Genomic DNA, 17,954 nt, shown 5'->3' with positions numbered 1-17,954 from the left:
AATAGTAAGTAGGGCTGAATGGCATCCTATTCCCTAATTAGTGCACTAATTTCAACCAGATATGGTCCAAGTCAAAAGTAGTGCACAATGGCTGCGTTTAAACAGCCAGCCAAATTCAGATATTACATTTACATTTAAGTCATTTGGCAGACGCTCTTATCCAGAGCGACTTACAAATTGGTATACAGTGCCTTGCAAAAGTATTCATTCCCCTTGGAGTTGTTCCTGCTTTGTTGCATTACAACCTGTAATTTAAATGGATTTTTATTTGGATTTCATGTAATGGACACACACAAAATAGTCCAAATTGATGAAGTGAAATGAAGAAAAAAAATAATGTTCAAAAAATTATAAAAAATAAATAAATAATGGAAAAGTGGTGAGTGCAATATGTATTCACCCCCTTTACTATGAAGCCCCTAAATAAGATCTGGTGCAACCAATTACCTTCAGAAGTCATATAATTAGTTCAATAAAGTCCACCTGTGTGAAATCTAAGTGTCACATGATCTGTCACATGATCTCAGTATATATACATCTGTTCTGAAATGCTCCAGAGTCTGCAACACCACTAAGGAAGTGACACCATGAAGACCAAGGAGTTCTCCAAACAGGTCAGGGACAAAGTTGTGGAGAAGTACAGATCAGGGTTGGGTTATAAAAAAAATATCTGAAACTTTGAACATCCCACAGAGCACCATTCAATCAATTATTTAAAAAATGGAAAGAATATGGCACCACAACAAACCTGCCAAGAGAGGGCCGCCAACCAAAACTAATGGACCAGGCAAGGAGGGCATTAATCAGAAAAGCAACAAAGATACCAAATATAACCCTGAAGGAGCTGCAAAGCTCCACAGCGGAGATTGGAGTATCTGTCCATAAGACCACCTTAAGCCGTACACTCCACTGAGTTGGGCTTTACGGAAGAGTGGACAGAAATATAGCAATTGCTTAAAGAAAGAAATAAGAAAACACGTTTGGTGTTCGCCAAAAGGTATGTGGGAGACTCCCCAAATATATGGAAGAAGGTACTCTGGTCAGATGAGACTAAAATTGAGGTTTTGGCTATCAAGGAAAAAGCTATGTCTGGCACAAACCCAACACCTCTCATCACCCCGAGAACACCATCCCATGTTTTTCATTGGCAGGGACTGGGAAACTGGTCAGAATTGAAAGAATGATGGATGGTGCTAAATACAGGGAACTTCTTGAGGGAAACCTGTTTCAGTCTTCCAGAGATTTGAGACTGGGACAGAGGTTCACCTTCCAGCAAAATAATGGCCCTACACATACACAAAATGAGAAAAAGCAACATTCAAATGTTTTAATGTTTTAACATTGAAATGTCTTGGAATGGCCTAGTCAAAGCCCAGACCTCAATTCAACTGAGAATCTGTGGTATGACTTAAAAATTGCCGTACCCCAGCGAAACCCATCCAACTTGAAGAATGGGCAACAATCCCAGTGGCTAGATGTGCCAAGCTTATAGAGACATGCCCCAAGAGACTTGCAGCTGTAATTGCTGCAAAAGGTGGCTCTACAAAGTATTGACTTTGGGGGGAGTGAATAGTTATGCTATAAAAAAGAATGGCATCTTCAAAGGGGTAGGCATGTTGTGTAAATCAAATGATATACCCCCCAAAAAAAAAAATCTATGTTAATTCCAAGTTGTAAGGCAACAAAATAGGAAAAATACCAAGGGGGGTGAATACTTTCGCAAGCCACCGGTCAAAGCACCGGTCAAAGCATCGGTCAAAAGCTTCGGCACACACCAACTCATTCCAGGCTTTTGCTTTATTTTTACTATTTTCTACATTGTAGAATAATAATGAAGACATCAAAATGATGAAATAGCACATATGGAATCATGTAGTAACCAAAAAAGTGTTAAATCTAAATATATTTTTTATTTTAGATTCTTCAAAGTAGCCATCCTTTTGGGCTCCCGAGTGGCGCTGTGGTCTGAGGCACTGCATCTCAGTGCAAGAGGTGTCACTGCAGACCCTGGTTTGAATCCAGGCTGCATCACATCCGGCCGTGATTGGGAGTCCCATAGGGCGGCGTACAATTGGGCCAGCGTCGTCTTGGTTTGGCCGGGGTAGGCCGTCATTGGAAATAAGAATTTGTTCTTAACTGACTTGCCTAGTTAAATAAAGGTTAAATAAAAATTGATATTAAAAAGTTTGCCTTGATGACAGCTTTGCACACTCTTGGAGTTCTCTTAACCAGCGTCATGTGTAGTCACCTGGAATGCAATTAAATTAACAAGTGTGCCTTGTTAAAAGTTCATTTGTAGAAATTCTTTCCTTCTTAATGTGTTTAAGCCAATCAGTTGAATTGTGACAAGGTAGGGTTGGTATACAGAAGATAGCCCTGGGGGGCTGAAGGGGGGTTCACCCAGGAAGCCATACAAGCTTGAACCGCCACTGCTTTCACTAATTGGTATTTTGACTAATTAGATCAGCTCTGAAAAAAAATATCTGATGTTATCGTAGTGCTAGCTGTGCCACCAGAGATTCTGGGTTCGAGCCCAGGGTCTGTCGCAGCCGGCCAAGCCTGGGAGGTTCATGGGGCGACGCAAAATTAGCCTAGCGCCGTCCGGGTTAGGGAGGGTTTAGCCGGTAGGGATATCCTTGTCGCATCGCGCACTGGAGGGTCGGGCACAGTGCGCGCTTACCAGGTCGCTAGGTGCACGGTGTTTCCTCCAACACATTGGTGTGGCTGGCTTCCGGGTTGGATGCGAGCTAAGGTTAAGAACCTTTAAGTCTTTACTGAAGACTTATCTCTTCAATGGGTCATATGATTGAGTGTAGTCTGGCCCAGGAGTGGGAAGGTGAACGGAAAGGCTCTGGAGCAACGAACCGCCCTTGCTGTCTCTGACTACCTGACATGATGACTCCTTGCTGTCCCCAGTCCAGCTGGCCATGCTGCTGCTCCAGTTTCAACTGTTCTGCCTTATTATTATTCGACCATGCTGGTCATTTATGAACATTTGAACATCTTGGCCATGTTCTGTTATAATCTCCACCCGGCACAGCCAGAAGAGGACTGGCCACCCCACATAGCCTGGTTCCTCTCTAGGTTTCTTCCTAGGTCTTGGCCTTTCTAGTGAGTTTTTCCTAGCCACCGTGCTTCTACACCTGCATTGCTTGCTGTTTGGGGTTTTAGGCTGGGTTTCTGCACAGCACTTTGAGATATCAGCTGATGTACGAAGGGCTATATAAATACATTTGATTTGATTTGATTTGATTTAAGAAGCAGTGCGGCTTGGTTGGGTTGTGTTTCGGAGGACGCATGGCTCTCGACCTTCGTCTCTCCCGAACCCGTACGGGAGTTGTAGCGATGAGACAAGATAGTAACTACTAACAATTGGATACCTCGAAATTAGGGGGGGGGGGAAATAAGAAAAAGATCTGATGTTATTGGACAAAAGACAAATGATTGGAAAAAAGATCAGATTTGGGCTGCCTGTGTAAACACAGCCTATGCAGGAAGTAGGGTGCCCTTTCGGACGCTGACCCGAATCCCCAAAGAGCCAATAGAAGCAGACCTGGAAGAGCTTGTGGTTGAACTGGGGTCTGTTGTCGTTCTCATCCAGCACCTGGATGATCACTGTAGAGGTGGAGCGGAGAGGAGGGGCTCCGTTGTCTGACACTATCACCTGAGGGGAGGAAGAGGGGGAAGACGGGTTTGTCTAACAGTAGGATATGGAGGATTGATTGAGACTTAAATTAAATAAAAAAAGTTGTATGTATCACAAATCACATATATTTGATGAGAAATGTTATTTATCAAGACCACACACGTTACGGATCATTTATAGAGTAGTTTAAGCTCTCATTTCAGGCCTTTTTAACGATCTCGTAAAAAAATGCACATGTTGTTTAATGACAAGCAGGTGTCTCAGTCTCCTACCTCGATACTGTGCTCAGACTGCTGTTCCCGGTCCAGAGAGGTCAGAGTGTTGATGACGCCTAAGAAAACAGAGAGAGAGAAGGAAACAGAGAGAGAAGGAAACCGAGCGAGAAGGAATATGGGAGAGAGAATGAAACAGAGGGAGAAACAGAAAGAGAGAAGAAATCAGAGAGAGAGAAGGAAACAGAGAGAGAGACGGAAACAGAGAGAGAGAAGGAAACAGAGAGAGAGAAGGAATCAGAGAGAGAGAAGGAAACAGAGAGAGAGAAGGAAACAGAGAGAGAGAAGGAAACAGAGAGAGAGAAGGAAACAGAGAGAGAGAAGGAAACAGAGAAAGAGAAGGAAACAGAGAAAGAGAAGGAAACAGAGAAAGAGAAGGAAACAGAGAAAGAGAAGGAAACAGATAGAGAGAGAAGGAATCAGAGAGAAGGAAACAGAGAGAGAGAAGGAAACAGAGAGAGAGAAGGAAACAGAGAGAGAGAAGGAATCAGAGAGAGAAGGAAACAGAGAAAGAGAAGGAAACAGAGAGAGAGAAGGAAACAGAGAGAGAAGGAAACAGAGAGAGAGAGAAGGAAACAGAGAAAGAGGAGGAAACAGAGAAAGAGAAGGAAACAGAGAAAGAGAAGGAAACAGAGAGAGAGAAGGAATCAGAGAGAGAGAAGGAAACAGAGAAAGAGAAGGAAACAGAGAAAGAGAAGGAAACAGAGAGAGAGAAGGAATCAGAGAGAGAGAAGGAAACAGAGAGAGAGAGAAGGAAACAGAGAGAGAGAAGGAAACAGAGAAAGAGGAGGAAACAGAGAGAGAGAAGGAAACAGAGAAAGAGAAGGAAACAGAGAGAGAAGGAAACAGAGAAAGAGAAGGAAACAGAGAAAGAGGAGGAAACAGAGAGAGAGAAGGAAACAGAGAAAGAGAAGGAAACAGAGAGAGAAGGAAACAGAGAGAGAAGGAATCAGAGAGAGAGAAGGAAACAGAGAAAGAGGAGGAAACAGAGAGAGAAGGAAACAGAGAGAGAAGGAAACAGAGAGAGAGAAGGAAACAGAGAGAGAGAAGGAAACAGAGAGAGAGACGGAAACAGAGAGAGAGAAGGAAACAGAGAGAGAGAAGGAATCACAGAGAGAAGGAAACAGAGAGAGAGAAGGAAACAGAGAGAGAGACGGAAACAGAGAGAGAGAAGGAAACAGAGAGAGAGACGGAAACAGAGAGAGAGAAGGAAACAGAGAGAGAGAAGGAAACAGAGAGAGAGAAGGAAACAGAGAGAGAGAGGGAAACAGAGAGAGAGAAGGAATCAGAGAGAGAGAAGGAAACAGAGAGAGAAGGAAACAGAGAGAGAGAAGGAAACAGAGAGAGAAGGAAACAGAGAGAGAGAAGGAAACAGAGAGAGAGAAGGAAACAGAGAGAGAGAAGGAAACAGAGAGAGAGAAGGAAACAGAGAGAGAGAAGGAAACAGAGTGAGAGAAGGAAACAGAGAGAGAGAAGGAAACAGAGAGAGAGAAGGAAACAGAGAGAGAGGAGGAAACAGAGAGAGAAATTAAAACACGGGAGAGAAGGAAACACAGGGAGAAACAGAGCGAGAAGGATACAGAGAGAGAAACAGAGAGAGAAGGATACAGAGCGAGAGAAGAAATCAGAGAGCAGGAAACAGGTTAGAAGGAAACAGATATAGAAGGAAACAGATAGAAGGAAACAGATAGAAGGAAACAGAGTGATAAGGAAAGAGAGAGAGATAAGGAAACAGAAAGAGAAGGAAACAGAGTGAGAGGAAAACAGAGAGAGAGAAGGAAACACAGAGAGAGAAGGAAACCGTGTGTGTTTTTTTTTACGCTTCACAAAAGGCACCAAGTTAGTGGAATGACCCAGCACACCTGTCACTGTCTGAGCCCCATGCAGCTGGTTAACTCTCCTGTCTTCCCACAACCCCGTCTGTTTGTTAACCGTGTTTATTTGGCTTTATGGTCTAAACAAAGAAACCTCTGAGAACTTTCTAGATCCTGTTAAATACTCAACGTTTTAGGACTGTGGATACTTTAATAATATAACGTGTGTTGCAGGAGTTGGCCAATACAAAAGAGTGGTGACGAGCTGGCACAGCCAGAAAGTCATAAAATCAGATTTGAACCCTAATGCCTAACCATAACCTTAACCACAACGCTAACCCTAATGACTAATGATGACCTTAATTTAAGACCAAAAAGTAAAAGTTTGTTTTCATGAATGTTGACTTTACAGCTGGCCTGCCTAAGGGAAAATCGCTCAGTTCTGCCTCTAGGACAAGTCTTATGACAATAAACGTCAACCTGCTACAATCTGACTAGGTATCCCCCTTTCCCCCTTTCCCTTCCCCTTTCCCCTTTCCCCTTTCCCTTCCCCCCTTCCCCTTTCCTTTCCCCTTTCCCCACTTTCCCTTTCCCCTTTCCCCCTTCCCTTTCCCCTTTCCCCTTTCCCCCTTCCCTTTCCCTTTCCCCTTTCCCCTTTCCTTTCCCCTTTCCCCTTTCCCCTTTCCCCCTTCCCTTCCCCTTCCCTTTCCCCTTTCCCCTTTCCCCTTTCCCCTTTCCTATTTCCCCCTTCCCCTTTCCCCCTTTCCCCTTTCCCCTTTCCCCTTTCCCCTTTCCCCCTTTCCCTTCCCCTTTCCCCTTTCCCCTTTCCCCTTTCCCCTTTTCCCTTTCCCTTTCCCTTTCCCCTTTCCCCCCTTTCCCTTTCCCCTTTCCCCTTTCCCCCTTTCCCCCTTTCCCCTTTCCCCTTTCCCCTTTCCCCTTTCCCCCCTTTCCCCTTTCCCTTTCCCCTTTCCCCCCTTTCCCCTTTCCCCTTTCCCCTTTCCCCCCTTTCCCCTTTCCCCTTTCCCCCCCCTTTTCCCCTTTCCCCTTTCCCCTTTCCCCTTTCCCCTTTCCCCCCTTCCCCTTCCCCTTTCCCCTTTCCCTTTCCCCTTTCCCCTTTCCCCCTTTCCCCCTTTCCCCTTTCCCCTTTCCCCTTTCCCTTTCCCCCTTCCCCTTTCCCCCTTTCCCCTTTCCCCTTTCCCCTTTCCCCCTTTCCCCTTTCCCTTTCCCTTTCCCTTTCCCCTTTCCCTTTCCCTTTCCCCTTTCCCTTTCCCCCTTTCCCCTTTCCCCTTTCCCCTTTCCCCCTTTCCCCTTTCCCCCCTTTCCCCTTTCCCCTTTCCTTTCCCCTTTCCCTTTCCCCCTTTCCTTTCCCCTTTCCCCTTTCCCCTTTCCCCTTTCCCCTTTCCCTTTCCCTTTCCCCTTTCCCTTTCCCCTTTCCCCTTTCCCTTTCCCCCTTTCCCCCCCTTTCCCCTTTCCCCTTTCCCCTTTCCCTTTCCCCTTTCCCTTTCCCCTTTCCCCTTTTCCCTTTCCCCTTTCCCTTTCCCTTTCCCCCTTTCCCCTTTCCCCTTTCCCCTTTCCCCTTTCCCCCTTCCCCTTTCCCTTTCCCCTTTCCCCTTCCCCTTTCCCCCTTTCCCTTTCCCCTTCCCCTTTCCCCTTTCCCCTTTCCCCTTTCCCCTTTCCCCCTTCCCCTTCCCCTTTCCCCTTTCCCCTTTCCCTTTCCCCCTTCCCCTTTCCCCTTTCCCCTTTCCCCCTTTCCCCTTTCCCCTTTCCCCTTTCCCCTTTCCCATTTCCCCTTTCCCCTTTCCCCTTTCCCCCTTTCCCCTTTCCCTTTCCCCTTTCCCTTTCCCCTTTCCCTTTCCCCTTTCCCTTTCCCTTTCCCCTTTCCCTTTCCCCCTTTCCCCTTTCCCCTTTCCCTTTCCCCTTTTTCCCCTTTCCCCTTTCCCCCTTTCCCTTTCCTTTCCCTTTCCCCTTTCCCTTTCCCCCTTCCCCTTTCCCCCTTCCCCTTTCCCCTTTCCCTTTCCCCTTTCCCCTTTCCCCTTTCCCCTTTCCCTTTCCCTTTCCCCTTTCCCCTTTCCCCTTTCCCTTTCCCCCTTTCCCTTTCCCCTTTCCCTTTCCCCTTTCCCCTTTCCCTTTCCCCTTTCCCCTTTCCCCTTTCCCTTTCCCTTCCCCTTTCCCCTTTCCCCTTTCCTTTCCCCTTTCCCTTTCCCTTTCCCCTTTCCCCTTTCCCCCTTTCCCCTTTCCCTTTCCCCTTTCCCCTTTCCCCTTTCCCCTTTCCCTTTCCCCTTTTCCCTTTCCCCTTTCCCTTTCCAATTTCCCCTTTCCCTTTCCAATTTCCCCTTTCCCCTTACCTATCCACTGATACACTATCCACTACTGTATTGTCATTTGGTAAAGATTTCCCATTCTGCTTCTGTTCGTTTAACAGGCCAATTCTCCTGCCAAATTAAAGGGTCTATGAGATCAGAAAACCTGACAAAACAGGTTACATGACTGGTTTGGCACTTTTCAACCGTGTTGAAATCTGGGTGAGGTTGTCTGTTTCACCGCCTGAGTTGATATCAGAGTCGTGGTCTACAGACTAAACATGCCTGAATTGATATCAGAGTAGTGGCCTAAAGACTAAACATGCCTGAGTTGATATCAGAGTAGTGGCCTACAGACTAAACATGCCTGAGTTGATATCAGAGTAGTGGCCTACAGACTAAACATGCCTGAGTTGATATCAGAGTAGTGGCCTAAAGACTAAACATGCCTGAGTTGATATCAGAGTAGTGGCCTAAAGACTAAACATGCCTGAGTTGATATCAGAGTCGTGGTCTACAGACTAAACATGCCTGAGTTGATATCAGAGTAGTGGCCTAAAGACTAAACATGCCTGAGTTGATATCATAGTAGTGGCCTAAAGACTAAACATGCCTGAGTTGATATCAGAGTAGTGGCCTAAAGACTAAACATGCCTGAGTTGATATCAGAGTAGTGGCCTACAGACTAAACATGCCTGAGTTGATATCAGAGTTGAGGCCTACAGACTAAACATGCCTGAGTTGATATCAGAGTAGTGGCCTGCAGACTAAACATGCCTGAGTTGATATCAGAGTAGTGGCCTACAGACTAAACATGCCTGAGTTGATATCAGAGTCGTGGCCTGCAGACTAAACATGCCTGAGTTGATATCAGAGTCGTGGTCTACAGACTAAACATGCCTGAGTTGATATCAGAGTAATGACCTACAGACTAAACATGCCTGAGAAACATTAGTTGTGTGTGTGTGTGTGTGTGTGTGTGCGTGTGTGTGTGTGTGTGTGTGTGTGTGTGTGTGTGTGTGTGTGTGTGTGTGTGTGTGTGTGTGCGTGCGTGCGTGCGTGCGTGCGTGCGTGTGTGTGAGTGTGAGTGTGTGTGTGTGCGTGCGTGCGTGTGTGTGTGTGCGTGCGTGTGGTGGGGGAGGTGGTTGAAGTGAGTGGAGATGATCATTTAAGGGGCATTTCGCTTTTACGGCACTCAAAACAAATCCTGCTGGGTCTTTAGCGGAGACATTATTTAGACAGGTGAGACTCGTTAGGAAGCTGCTGCTTTTATCATTTAGCTCAGACTTGTAGGTTTACTTCCTGTGTCTGTGTTTTTGTAATGAAGTTGTCCTTCTCTGCTAGGCCTCCTTGTAAAAGAGGTCTCTTGACCTCCATATGTTTTCTTCTGGGGTGGCAGGTAGCCTTAAGGTTAGAGTGTTAGTGTCCCAGTTTGTGTCCCAGTGCAGACAAGGTGAAAAGCTTTCTCTGTGCCCTGGAGCAAGGCACTTAACCCAATTGCTCTTGGGGTACTTGACGATGTGACCCCACTGGGGGTCCTCCCTGGGGGAGTTGGGATATGCAGAAAATACCCATTACAGGACAAATATAAGCACCCGCAAATTATTAGTATTTTCTAGTTTAGGTTTTTCTGTTTCTTCCAGCTGGTAATACAGCTACACTGCTTCTATTGAAATGTATTACTGGTTCTTATCTGACTTCCTTGCTGGGACATCTCTACAGATACTGTACCTTGTGTACTTAGCTGCTACACTCCTGAATTAAGATCTTAGTCAGACTTCTCTGAGTCATGTGTTGATCCTGTTCAGACATGAGGAGCACAGCTCATATCCTCTCAGAGATGAATCTACCATGCTGTTTGTGTGATAGAAGCTGAGGTTTCACTTCATTGATACTTTTGTATTCACCTACAGTGTATTCAGACCCCTTGACTTTTTCCAAATTGTGTTACGTTACAGCCTTATTCTAAAATGGATTTTTTAAAAATTAAATCCTCATCAATCTACACACAATACCCCATAATGATAAAGCGAAAAACAGGTTTTTATTTTTTTTGGCAAATGTATTCAAATGTGTTTAATCTACATAACTACTCAGACCCTTTTGACATGAGACTGGAAATTGAGCTCAGGAGCATCCTGTTTCCATTGATCGTCCTTGAGATGTTTCTACAACTTGACTGGAGTCCACCTGTGGTATATTCAATTGATTGGACAGGATTTGGCAAGGCACACACCTGTCTATATAAGGTCCCATAGTTGACAGTGCATGTCAGAGCAAAAACCAAGCCATGAGGTCGAAGGAATTGTCCGTAGAGCTCAGAGACAGGATTGTGTCTTGGGACAGATCTGGGGAAGGGTAACAAAACATTTCTGCAGTATTGAAGGTCCCCAAGAACACAGTGGCCTCCATCATTCTTAAATGGAAGAAGTTTGGAACCACCAAGACTCTTCCTAGAGCTGGCGGCCCGGTCAAACTGAGCAATCGGGGGAGAAGGGCCTTGGTCATGGAGGTAACCAAGGACCTGATGGTCACTCTGACAGAGCTCCAGAGTTCCTCTGTGGAGATGGGAGAACCTTCCAGAAGGACAACCATCTCTGCAGCACTCCACCAATCAGGCCTTTGTGGTAGAGTGGTCAGACGGAAGCCACTCCTCAGTAAAAGGCACATGACAGCCCGCTTGGAGTTTGCTAAAAGGCACCTAAAGGACTCTCAGACCATGAGAAACAAGATTCTCTGGTCTGATGTAACCAATATTGAACTCTTTGGACTGAATGCCAAGCGTCACATCTGGAGAAAACCTGGCACCATCCCTACGGTGAAGCATGGTGGTGGCAGCATCATGCTGTGGGAATGTTTTTCAGCGACAGGGACTGAGAGACTAGCCAGGATCGAGGCAAAGATAAACTGTTTTTTGCTTTGCCATTATGGGGTATTGTGTGTAGATTGAAGAGGGGGGTGTAATCAAGTTTAGAATAAGGCTGCAACGTAACAAAATGTGGAAAAAGTCAAGGGGTCTGAATACTTTCAGAATGTAGAAGGACAAGATCCTTGTCATAGTAATGAGTTAAAGGCCCAGTGCAGTCAAAACCCTGATTTTCCTGTTTTTTATATACACTGAGTGTACATCTTCCTGATATTGAATTGCAGCCCTTTTTGCCCTAAGAACAGCCTCAGTTCGTCAGGGCATGGACTCTACAAGGTGTCGAAAGCGTTCCACAGGAACCCATGTTGGCCCATGTTGACTCCATTTCTTCCCACAGTTGTGTCAAGTTGGCTGGATGTCCTTTGGGTGGTGGACCATTCTTGATACACATGAGAAACTATTGAGCATGCGTTGTAGTTCTTGACACACTCAAACCGGTGTGCCTGGCACCTACTGCCATACCCTGTTCAAAGGCACTTCAATATTTTAACAAGTGACATCAATAAGGGATCATAGCTTTCACCTGGATTCACCTGGTCAGTCTATGTCATGGAAAGAGCACGTGTTCCTATGTTTTGTACACTCTGTGTATATTTCCACACTATGAGGTTGGGATAATACTGTGAAATTGTAAAAATGATGATACCCTTTTAGTGTTAGAGCTGTTTGAAAAGACCACCTGAAATGTCTGCCTGTTTTAGTGGGAGGAGTTTTGGCATGCCTGGTGACATCACCAGGAAGTAAATGAGTTAATAGACTAATAAGAAAGAGAGCTGCAAACCTCTCTGCCAATAGCAGCTAGTTTTCCCCTCCCCACTCCCAGGTAGTCTTAGCGAAACTAACCTGTCTCTTGATTACACTGGGTGTTTCTATAAAACATCTAATCTATTGTACGTCTTCCAAGGCATTTAATGGAGTGTCTTTTCAGATTTAATCCTTGGGTGTTAGCCTGGGGGTAAGGACACACACACACACACACACACACACACACACACACACACACACACACACACACACACACACACACACACACACACACACAGCCCAGCAGAGATTACAAGTCGAGGACAGACAGACTTGTAGGAGCTTGCGACGTAGAGATAATCTGGTTGCAATTTGCCCTGTTTTCTAAGGCCCATGCTCTGTTGCTGTGTGACAGGCACTCCGCTGCAAGATGAAACTGTCAGAGATTTGGGGTTTAACTTTTTGACTTGGGCAGTTGATATTTTACACTCACTGCCCTCCCAGCCCAGACATGACTGGATCATTTGTAAAAAAATAAAAATAAATGTTTTTTTTGTACATTTACAGGTAGAAAATAAGTGTAGTTTAACCTTGATCCGGCTTCACGTGATGTGGCACACCCTGGGTGATGCATGTACACCTTACCGTTGACACTTGTTATAATCTACCATTTTCTATTCAACATGAGAAACCACAAGCTGCCATGTTTTACAGTTAAATGGTATATTGAGATGTATATTTGAAACACATGAACAAGAAAAATGGCAAAAATGAGATGTACATTTCACGAAACTGAATGGATGTTGTAGGTTGTCAACATTTGATATGGACACAATACAGCAACCTGTATTTCCTCAAAGGTGTTAATCACATCGGTCCGTGTTTCCTTGTGAAATGTGTCAGTTACCTGTCTTGGTGTTGATGGTGAAATGCCTCCGCGGTGACTCCAACAGCTGGAAGGTGAGTTTCCCCTCAGAGGAGCTGTCCACGTCAGTAGCAGTGACCTGAACCACTGACTTGTCTTTAGGCATGTTTTCCAGGACGGAGCCGAAGTAGACCGGCTGGGACATCTGGGGAGGGTTATCATTGATGTCCAGGACTTCCACAAATATGTCTGTCCAGGTCACGAGAGGGATGGTGCCAAGGTCTTTGGCATAGACCGACAGCCAGTAGTGTGGGACGGCCTCGCGGTCCAACGTCTCAGCCGTGCGGATTACACCTGCAAAACAGAAGGAGAAATCGTTTATAATGTCATCCATCTGTATTCGCATCATTTTTTGGCTGACAGGTGTGGTGATGAACAATTTGGATAGTTAAATCATCTAGGTTTACCCCCCAAAAAAAAAAAAAAAAAAAAGTTGTTATTTGGTTAAAACTGGAGAATATGTTGTCAAAATCTAAAAGATTATAAGTAGGAGTAAGATTCTGAAAGGGAGACCATGTGTATCAGTGCAGGTATTCCACACTACAATGACACAGCATTGTCTATTTCTATTTCTCTATCTAATTTCCCAACAGGAGGGAGCCATGATAATGGAATGTGATACTTTGTGAGGTCACAGGCTATCTATCCTCTGTAAAGTAGCCAGTATGAAGGAACACGTCCCAAGCAGCCTCAGGTTATTTTAACAATGCACATCCATTTTCTTTTTTCTTCTTTTTACCACAGGCTTTATCAACTGTCATACCACTTCTCATCTACTGTAACAGCAATGCATTCATACTAAAGAAAATGACTGTTATCACACACAAACACAAACACACACACACAAACACACACACACACACACACACAAAAAAAACACACACAAACACACACACACACACACATTTACCTGTTTCCTCATCGATCATGAAAACTCCCAGGCCAGATCCATCGTGAATGTGATACCTGACGACTCCATCTTTCCCCTGGTCCCTGTCTGCTGCTGTCAGCGTGAACACTGAGGTTCCCACAGGAGCGTCCTCCATCACTGAGGCCTCATAGACAAACATGGAGAAGACTGGCTTATTCAGGTTCTCATTCACATCCAGGACCTCCACCTCGATGAAACAGGAAGAGGAGAGTGACCGAGGAAGACCATGGTCAACCGCTCGAACCGTCAGGTTGTAAGACTGTCTCATCTCGAAGTCCAGTTCTTTCTCAAGGGTTAGAGATCCCGTCAACGCGTCCAGAAAAAAGGCCCCGTTCTCACTGTTCTTCAGGTTGTAGCTGATCTGTCCAGCGCTGCCCAGGTCTAAGTCGTAGCTCTCGACCCACAGTAGCACCGTCCCCAAGGGAAAGTCCTCGGGGACTTTGATGTTGTAGATCTTGGGGACGAACTTGGGAGGATTGTCGTTGATGTCCTCCAAAACGACCACCAGATCGGTCAAAGAGAAGAGCTGTGGGTCTTTTTTAGACTGATCTCTAGCCTCTATCTTCAGGTCATGTCTGGGAAAGGCTTCTCTGTCTAAACGACCAGACACCTTCACTTTTCCAGTGAGTTCATTGATCTTGAACAGATTGGTTAGCGTTAGCATCGAATATAGGATGTTTCCATTGCCCTCAGAGTCTAAATCTGTTGCGTGCATTTGGAATATCGTCGTGTCAACCTCTGTGTTCTCTGGGATGTGCACGACATACCTGGATTGGTCGAATACTGGTCGGTTGTCGTTAACATCCAATAGCTTCACAGCAAGACATTTCCATGCTGAGTTTTGTGGGCTTCCTAAATCATAGACAGTTACGTTCAAAATGTAGAACTCTTTGGTTTCTCGGTCTAAAGGACACACAATTTTAAGCTCCCCAGACCAAATACCAATGGAGAAACACCCGTTTTCATTTCCACTTGAGATGGCGTACACAAGCTTGCTGTTGAATCCGGTGTCATTATCTGAAGCCTTGAAGTGAAGGATAGTAGAATTTAAAGGGAAGTCCTCTCTTATGTCAATAGTACTCGGGATGCCAGAGTTGAATTTAGGAGAGTGGCGATTGATGATATGAACGTCTGAGAAGGATTCCTCATCCTGGATAGTCAACACTGGCTTTATGGATTCTATCAGTTTGTCTGTGAGCCGTTTGAAAATCCCAGTCTCCTGACAACTGACTGTGCCTTCAATGCTCTGGTTGACGACAGTAACAGTAACAACAGAGGGATCAGAGGTATGTTTACCGTCGGTTGCTGTGATTCTGAGTCTGAACGAAGGCAATTCAGTCTCTATCGAAACTGTGGGTATCTGTCTGATCAGTGTAATGACTCCTGATACAGCATCGATGTCAAACAGTTTTTGGTCATTCCCTGACTCGATCACATATCTGAGCTGTTGTAGTTCGTCCAGGTCAACAGCAGACAGCTCTGCGATTGGCTCTCCCACCGCTAAACCTACAGGTATGGTGGCGTTGCATCCCACCTGCTCAAACAGAGGGGTGTTGTCGTTGACGTTGCTCATGGTGATCGTCACAGCGCATTCAGAAACATGACTGAAGGGACTGCCACTGTCCGAAGCCCACACTCTGAGATGATACCACCTCTTCATCAACTCGTAGTCCAGATCCTCAGATGTAGAGATCACACCACTGATTGGGTCTATTGTGAATGGGGAAGGAGCTGAGTTGGCTATGGCATAGGTCACGAAGCCATTTCGACCCCTGTCCACGTCTATTGCAGAGACTGTTAGAACACTGCTGCCTATAGGTACGTTCTCTGATAGTGTGGTTTGGTATGAGGGCTTGGTGAATGTGGGGGCGTTGTCATTTTCGTCAGTTATCTCAACGACTATATGGGTCTCGGCTTCACCGTGATTCGCTATCACGTCGAATTCATAACGAGACTTTTTCTCAAAGTCAAAGGACTCTGAGGTAACGAGTATGCCTGTTTTGGGGTTAATCTGAAATTTGTGGCTATCAGAGTTACTTTTAATGTGGAATGTAACATTCAAATGTGCTGGACTCACACTAACTCTGATCACATGTGTTTTTGGTGGTGAAAACTCACTTAGTGTGAGAATGTAAGTGTCTTCCAGAAAGCTAAACAGGCTTTGTTTATACAGAGGGATATGGATTTCTGAAACTGGAGAAACTAAAGGTGGACTGCTCTTGTCTTTAGCTTGAAGGGAGAGGTTAAATCCAGATGGGCTCTGGGACCAGTTCATTCTCTTGGTGGAGACCACTTGGAATCCATTGACTTGCAGGCTGGATGGAATAATCTCAAAATACCTCTGTGGATCCCCGCCAACAATACTAACGGACTCAACCTGCTTTACACCCGACTCTACAAAGACATCAATAGTTATCTTCTCCTCTTCGTCCTTCTGAGCCAGGACAACTGGGAGAGGTTTGATGGTGGGGCCGGTCGAAGAGACCTTTTCTATGGTCACTGTAACGCTGGCAACGTTGCCAAACCTCTTAACCCCAGATATCTTCTTGGTCCTGTCCTCGGCTAATACAGTGAGATCGTATGTTTCTGCTCGGCTGTGGTTCAGCCTCTTGACGAGGCTGATGGCGCCTGAGAAAGGATCAACGGCGAACGGATGGGCTCTAGTCGTAAAGGAGTAGTAGAACTCAGCATTGCAGCCGATATCCGCGTCCGTCGCACTGACCCTGACCACGCTGGCCTTCAACGGAGCGTCTTCCCTGATGACTACGTTGTACGAGGCTGGGTAGAAGAGCGGTTTCAGGTCATTGGTGTCAAGCACCTGAACCAATACCTTTGTCCTGGCCTGGAAGTCGTACGTGATTTCAGTGGCTTCAATGGTGAGAGCATAACTGTCTCTTACTTCCCTGTTCAGTGATGCAGAAATACTGCTTCGCGTTTTGATTCGCAGAATGCAAAAATCCCCTACTCTGACTTCTTCCGCTTTGAATAGGCCGTCGTCGTCTCCAGAGACGAGTCTGAACTTGATGTTCCACAAAGGATCGATCACTACGCCCATCTTGATGGGACTCTCCACAGCAGTCCTGGGGGCTGAGTTCTCATTAATGGTGGCATTGTAGAGATGATAGGTGAACCTCATGGGAGAGCTGTCCTTTCCCAAGTGAAAATTGTGGTACTCGTTACTTGCTACTAGGTTTAGAAAGACTGCTACCACTAAGAGTAGTGTACTTGTGTCTGTTGTAACCATCTTCACTGTCATCAGCAGGATCCTCAGCTCTGAGAGAGAGAGAGAGAGAGAGAGAGAGAGAGAGAGAGAGAGATTTAAAGCAACGATGTTCGAGTGACAGGCTGTTTTAAAACTCTGCAGCTGGATAAAATAATATATCATCTTTACAATTAAAAAACAAGGTGACACCTGAAGACCAGAGAGAGAGTTTTAGTTCATATGCCAGGAACAAATATACATATTTTTTATTTTATCAATGCGGTATATAGTTCTATAAGTCACATATAAGTACATACAAAATACAGCTATTTGACCAGATTGTCATTTCCCTACTACCTGTTCCTGTCTGAACAATACAATATGAGTGTTAAACAACCAATGACACAACACCACAGTGAAAGCCTGCTGTGAGGTATTTGTCTCCTGTTCTAACATGCCTTAACCACAGCAAAGCAATAAATTGTTTGAAGACAAGAAACAGCAGCATTAGACAGGTGGTCCCCCCCATGCCATTATTCCTTTCCCTTGAGTGCAACAACTGATAATTAAATCATTATTATAAAGCTTGTTGTGTGATGACAGGTTTAAAACAGGATTTGTTGTGTGATGACAGTTATAAAACAGGATTTGTTTTGTGATGACAGTTATAAAACATGATTTGTTTTGTGATGACAGTTATAAAACAGGATTTGTTGTGTGATGACAGTTATAAAACAGGATTTGTTGTGTGATGACAGTTATAAAACAGGATTTGTTGTGTGATGACAGTTATAAAACAGGATTTGTTGTGTGATGACAGTTATAAAACAGGATTTGTTTTGTGATGACAGTTATAAAACAGGATTTGTTGTGTGATGACAGTTATAAAACAGGATTTGTTGTGTGATGACAGTTATAAAACAGGATTTGTTGTGTGATGACAGTTATAAAACAGGATTTGTTGCGTAATGACAGTTATAAAACAGGATTTGTTGCGTAATGACAGTTATAAAACAGGATTTGTTGCGTAATGACAGTTATAAAACAGGATTTGTTGCGTAATGACAGTTATAAAACAGGATTTGTTAAGTAATGACAGGTTTAAAACAGGATTTGATATGTGACGACAGTTATAAAACAGGATTTGTTGTTTGATGACAATTAATAAAACAGGATTTGTTGTGTGATGACAGT

General features: G+C 44.9%; 1 protein-coding gene across 1 annotated transcript in view; it reads right to left on the bottom strand.

Annotated features, from left to right (window-relative positions):
- Nucleotides 1-17,954, bottom strand: part of LOC118375186 (protocadherin Fat 2-like) — a 76,748-nt gene that overhangs the window by 51,842 nt on the left and 6,952 nt on the right. The window contains exons 2-5 of the mRNA XM_052516678.1: nt 13,538-16,831; nt 12,610-12,921; nt 3,919-3,977; nt 3,554-3,664 (exon numbers count right to left, since the gene is read on the bottom strand). Of these exons, the coding sequence (XP_052372638.1) occupies nt 3,554-3,664; nt 3,919-3,977; nt 12,610-12,921; nt 13,538-16,814 (3,759 nt within the window). The 5' untranslated portion in view covers nt 16,815-16,831. The remainder of the gene's footprint in view (nt 1-3,553; nt 3,665-3,918; nt 3,978-12,609; nt 12,922-13,537; nt 16,832-17,954) is intronic.

This window comes from Oncorhynchus keta, chromosome 4, assembly GCF_023373465.1.
Source record: "Oncorhynchus keta strain PuntledgeMale-10-30-2019 chromosome 4, Oket_V2, whole genome shotgun sequence".
In the NCBI taxonomy this organism is placed as follows: domain Eukaryota; kingdom Metazoa; phylum Chordata; class Actinopteri; order Salmoniformes; family Salmonidae; genus Oncorhynchus; species Oncorhynchus keta.
This window is presented reverse-complemented; position numbering and strand designations above follow the sequence as displayed.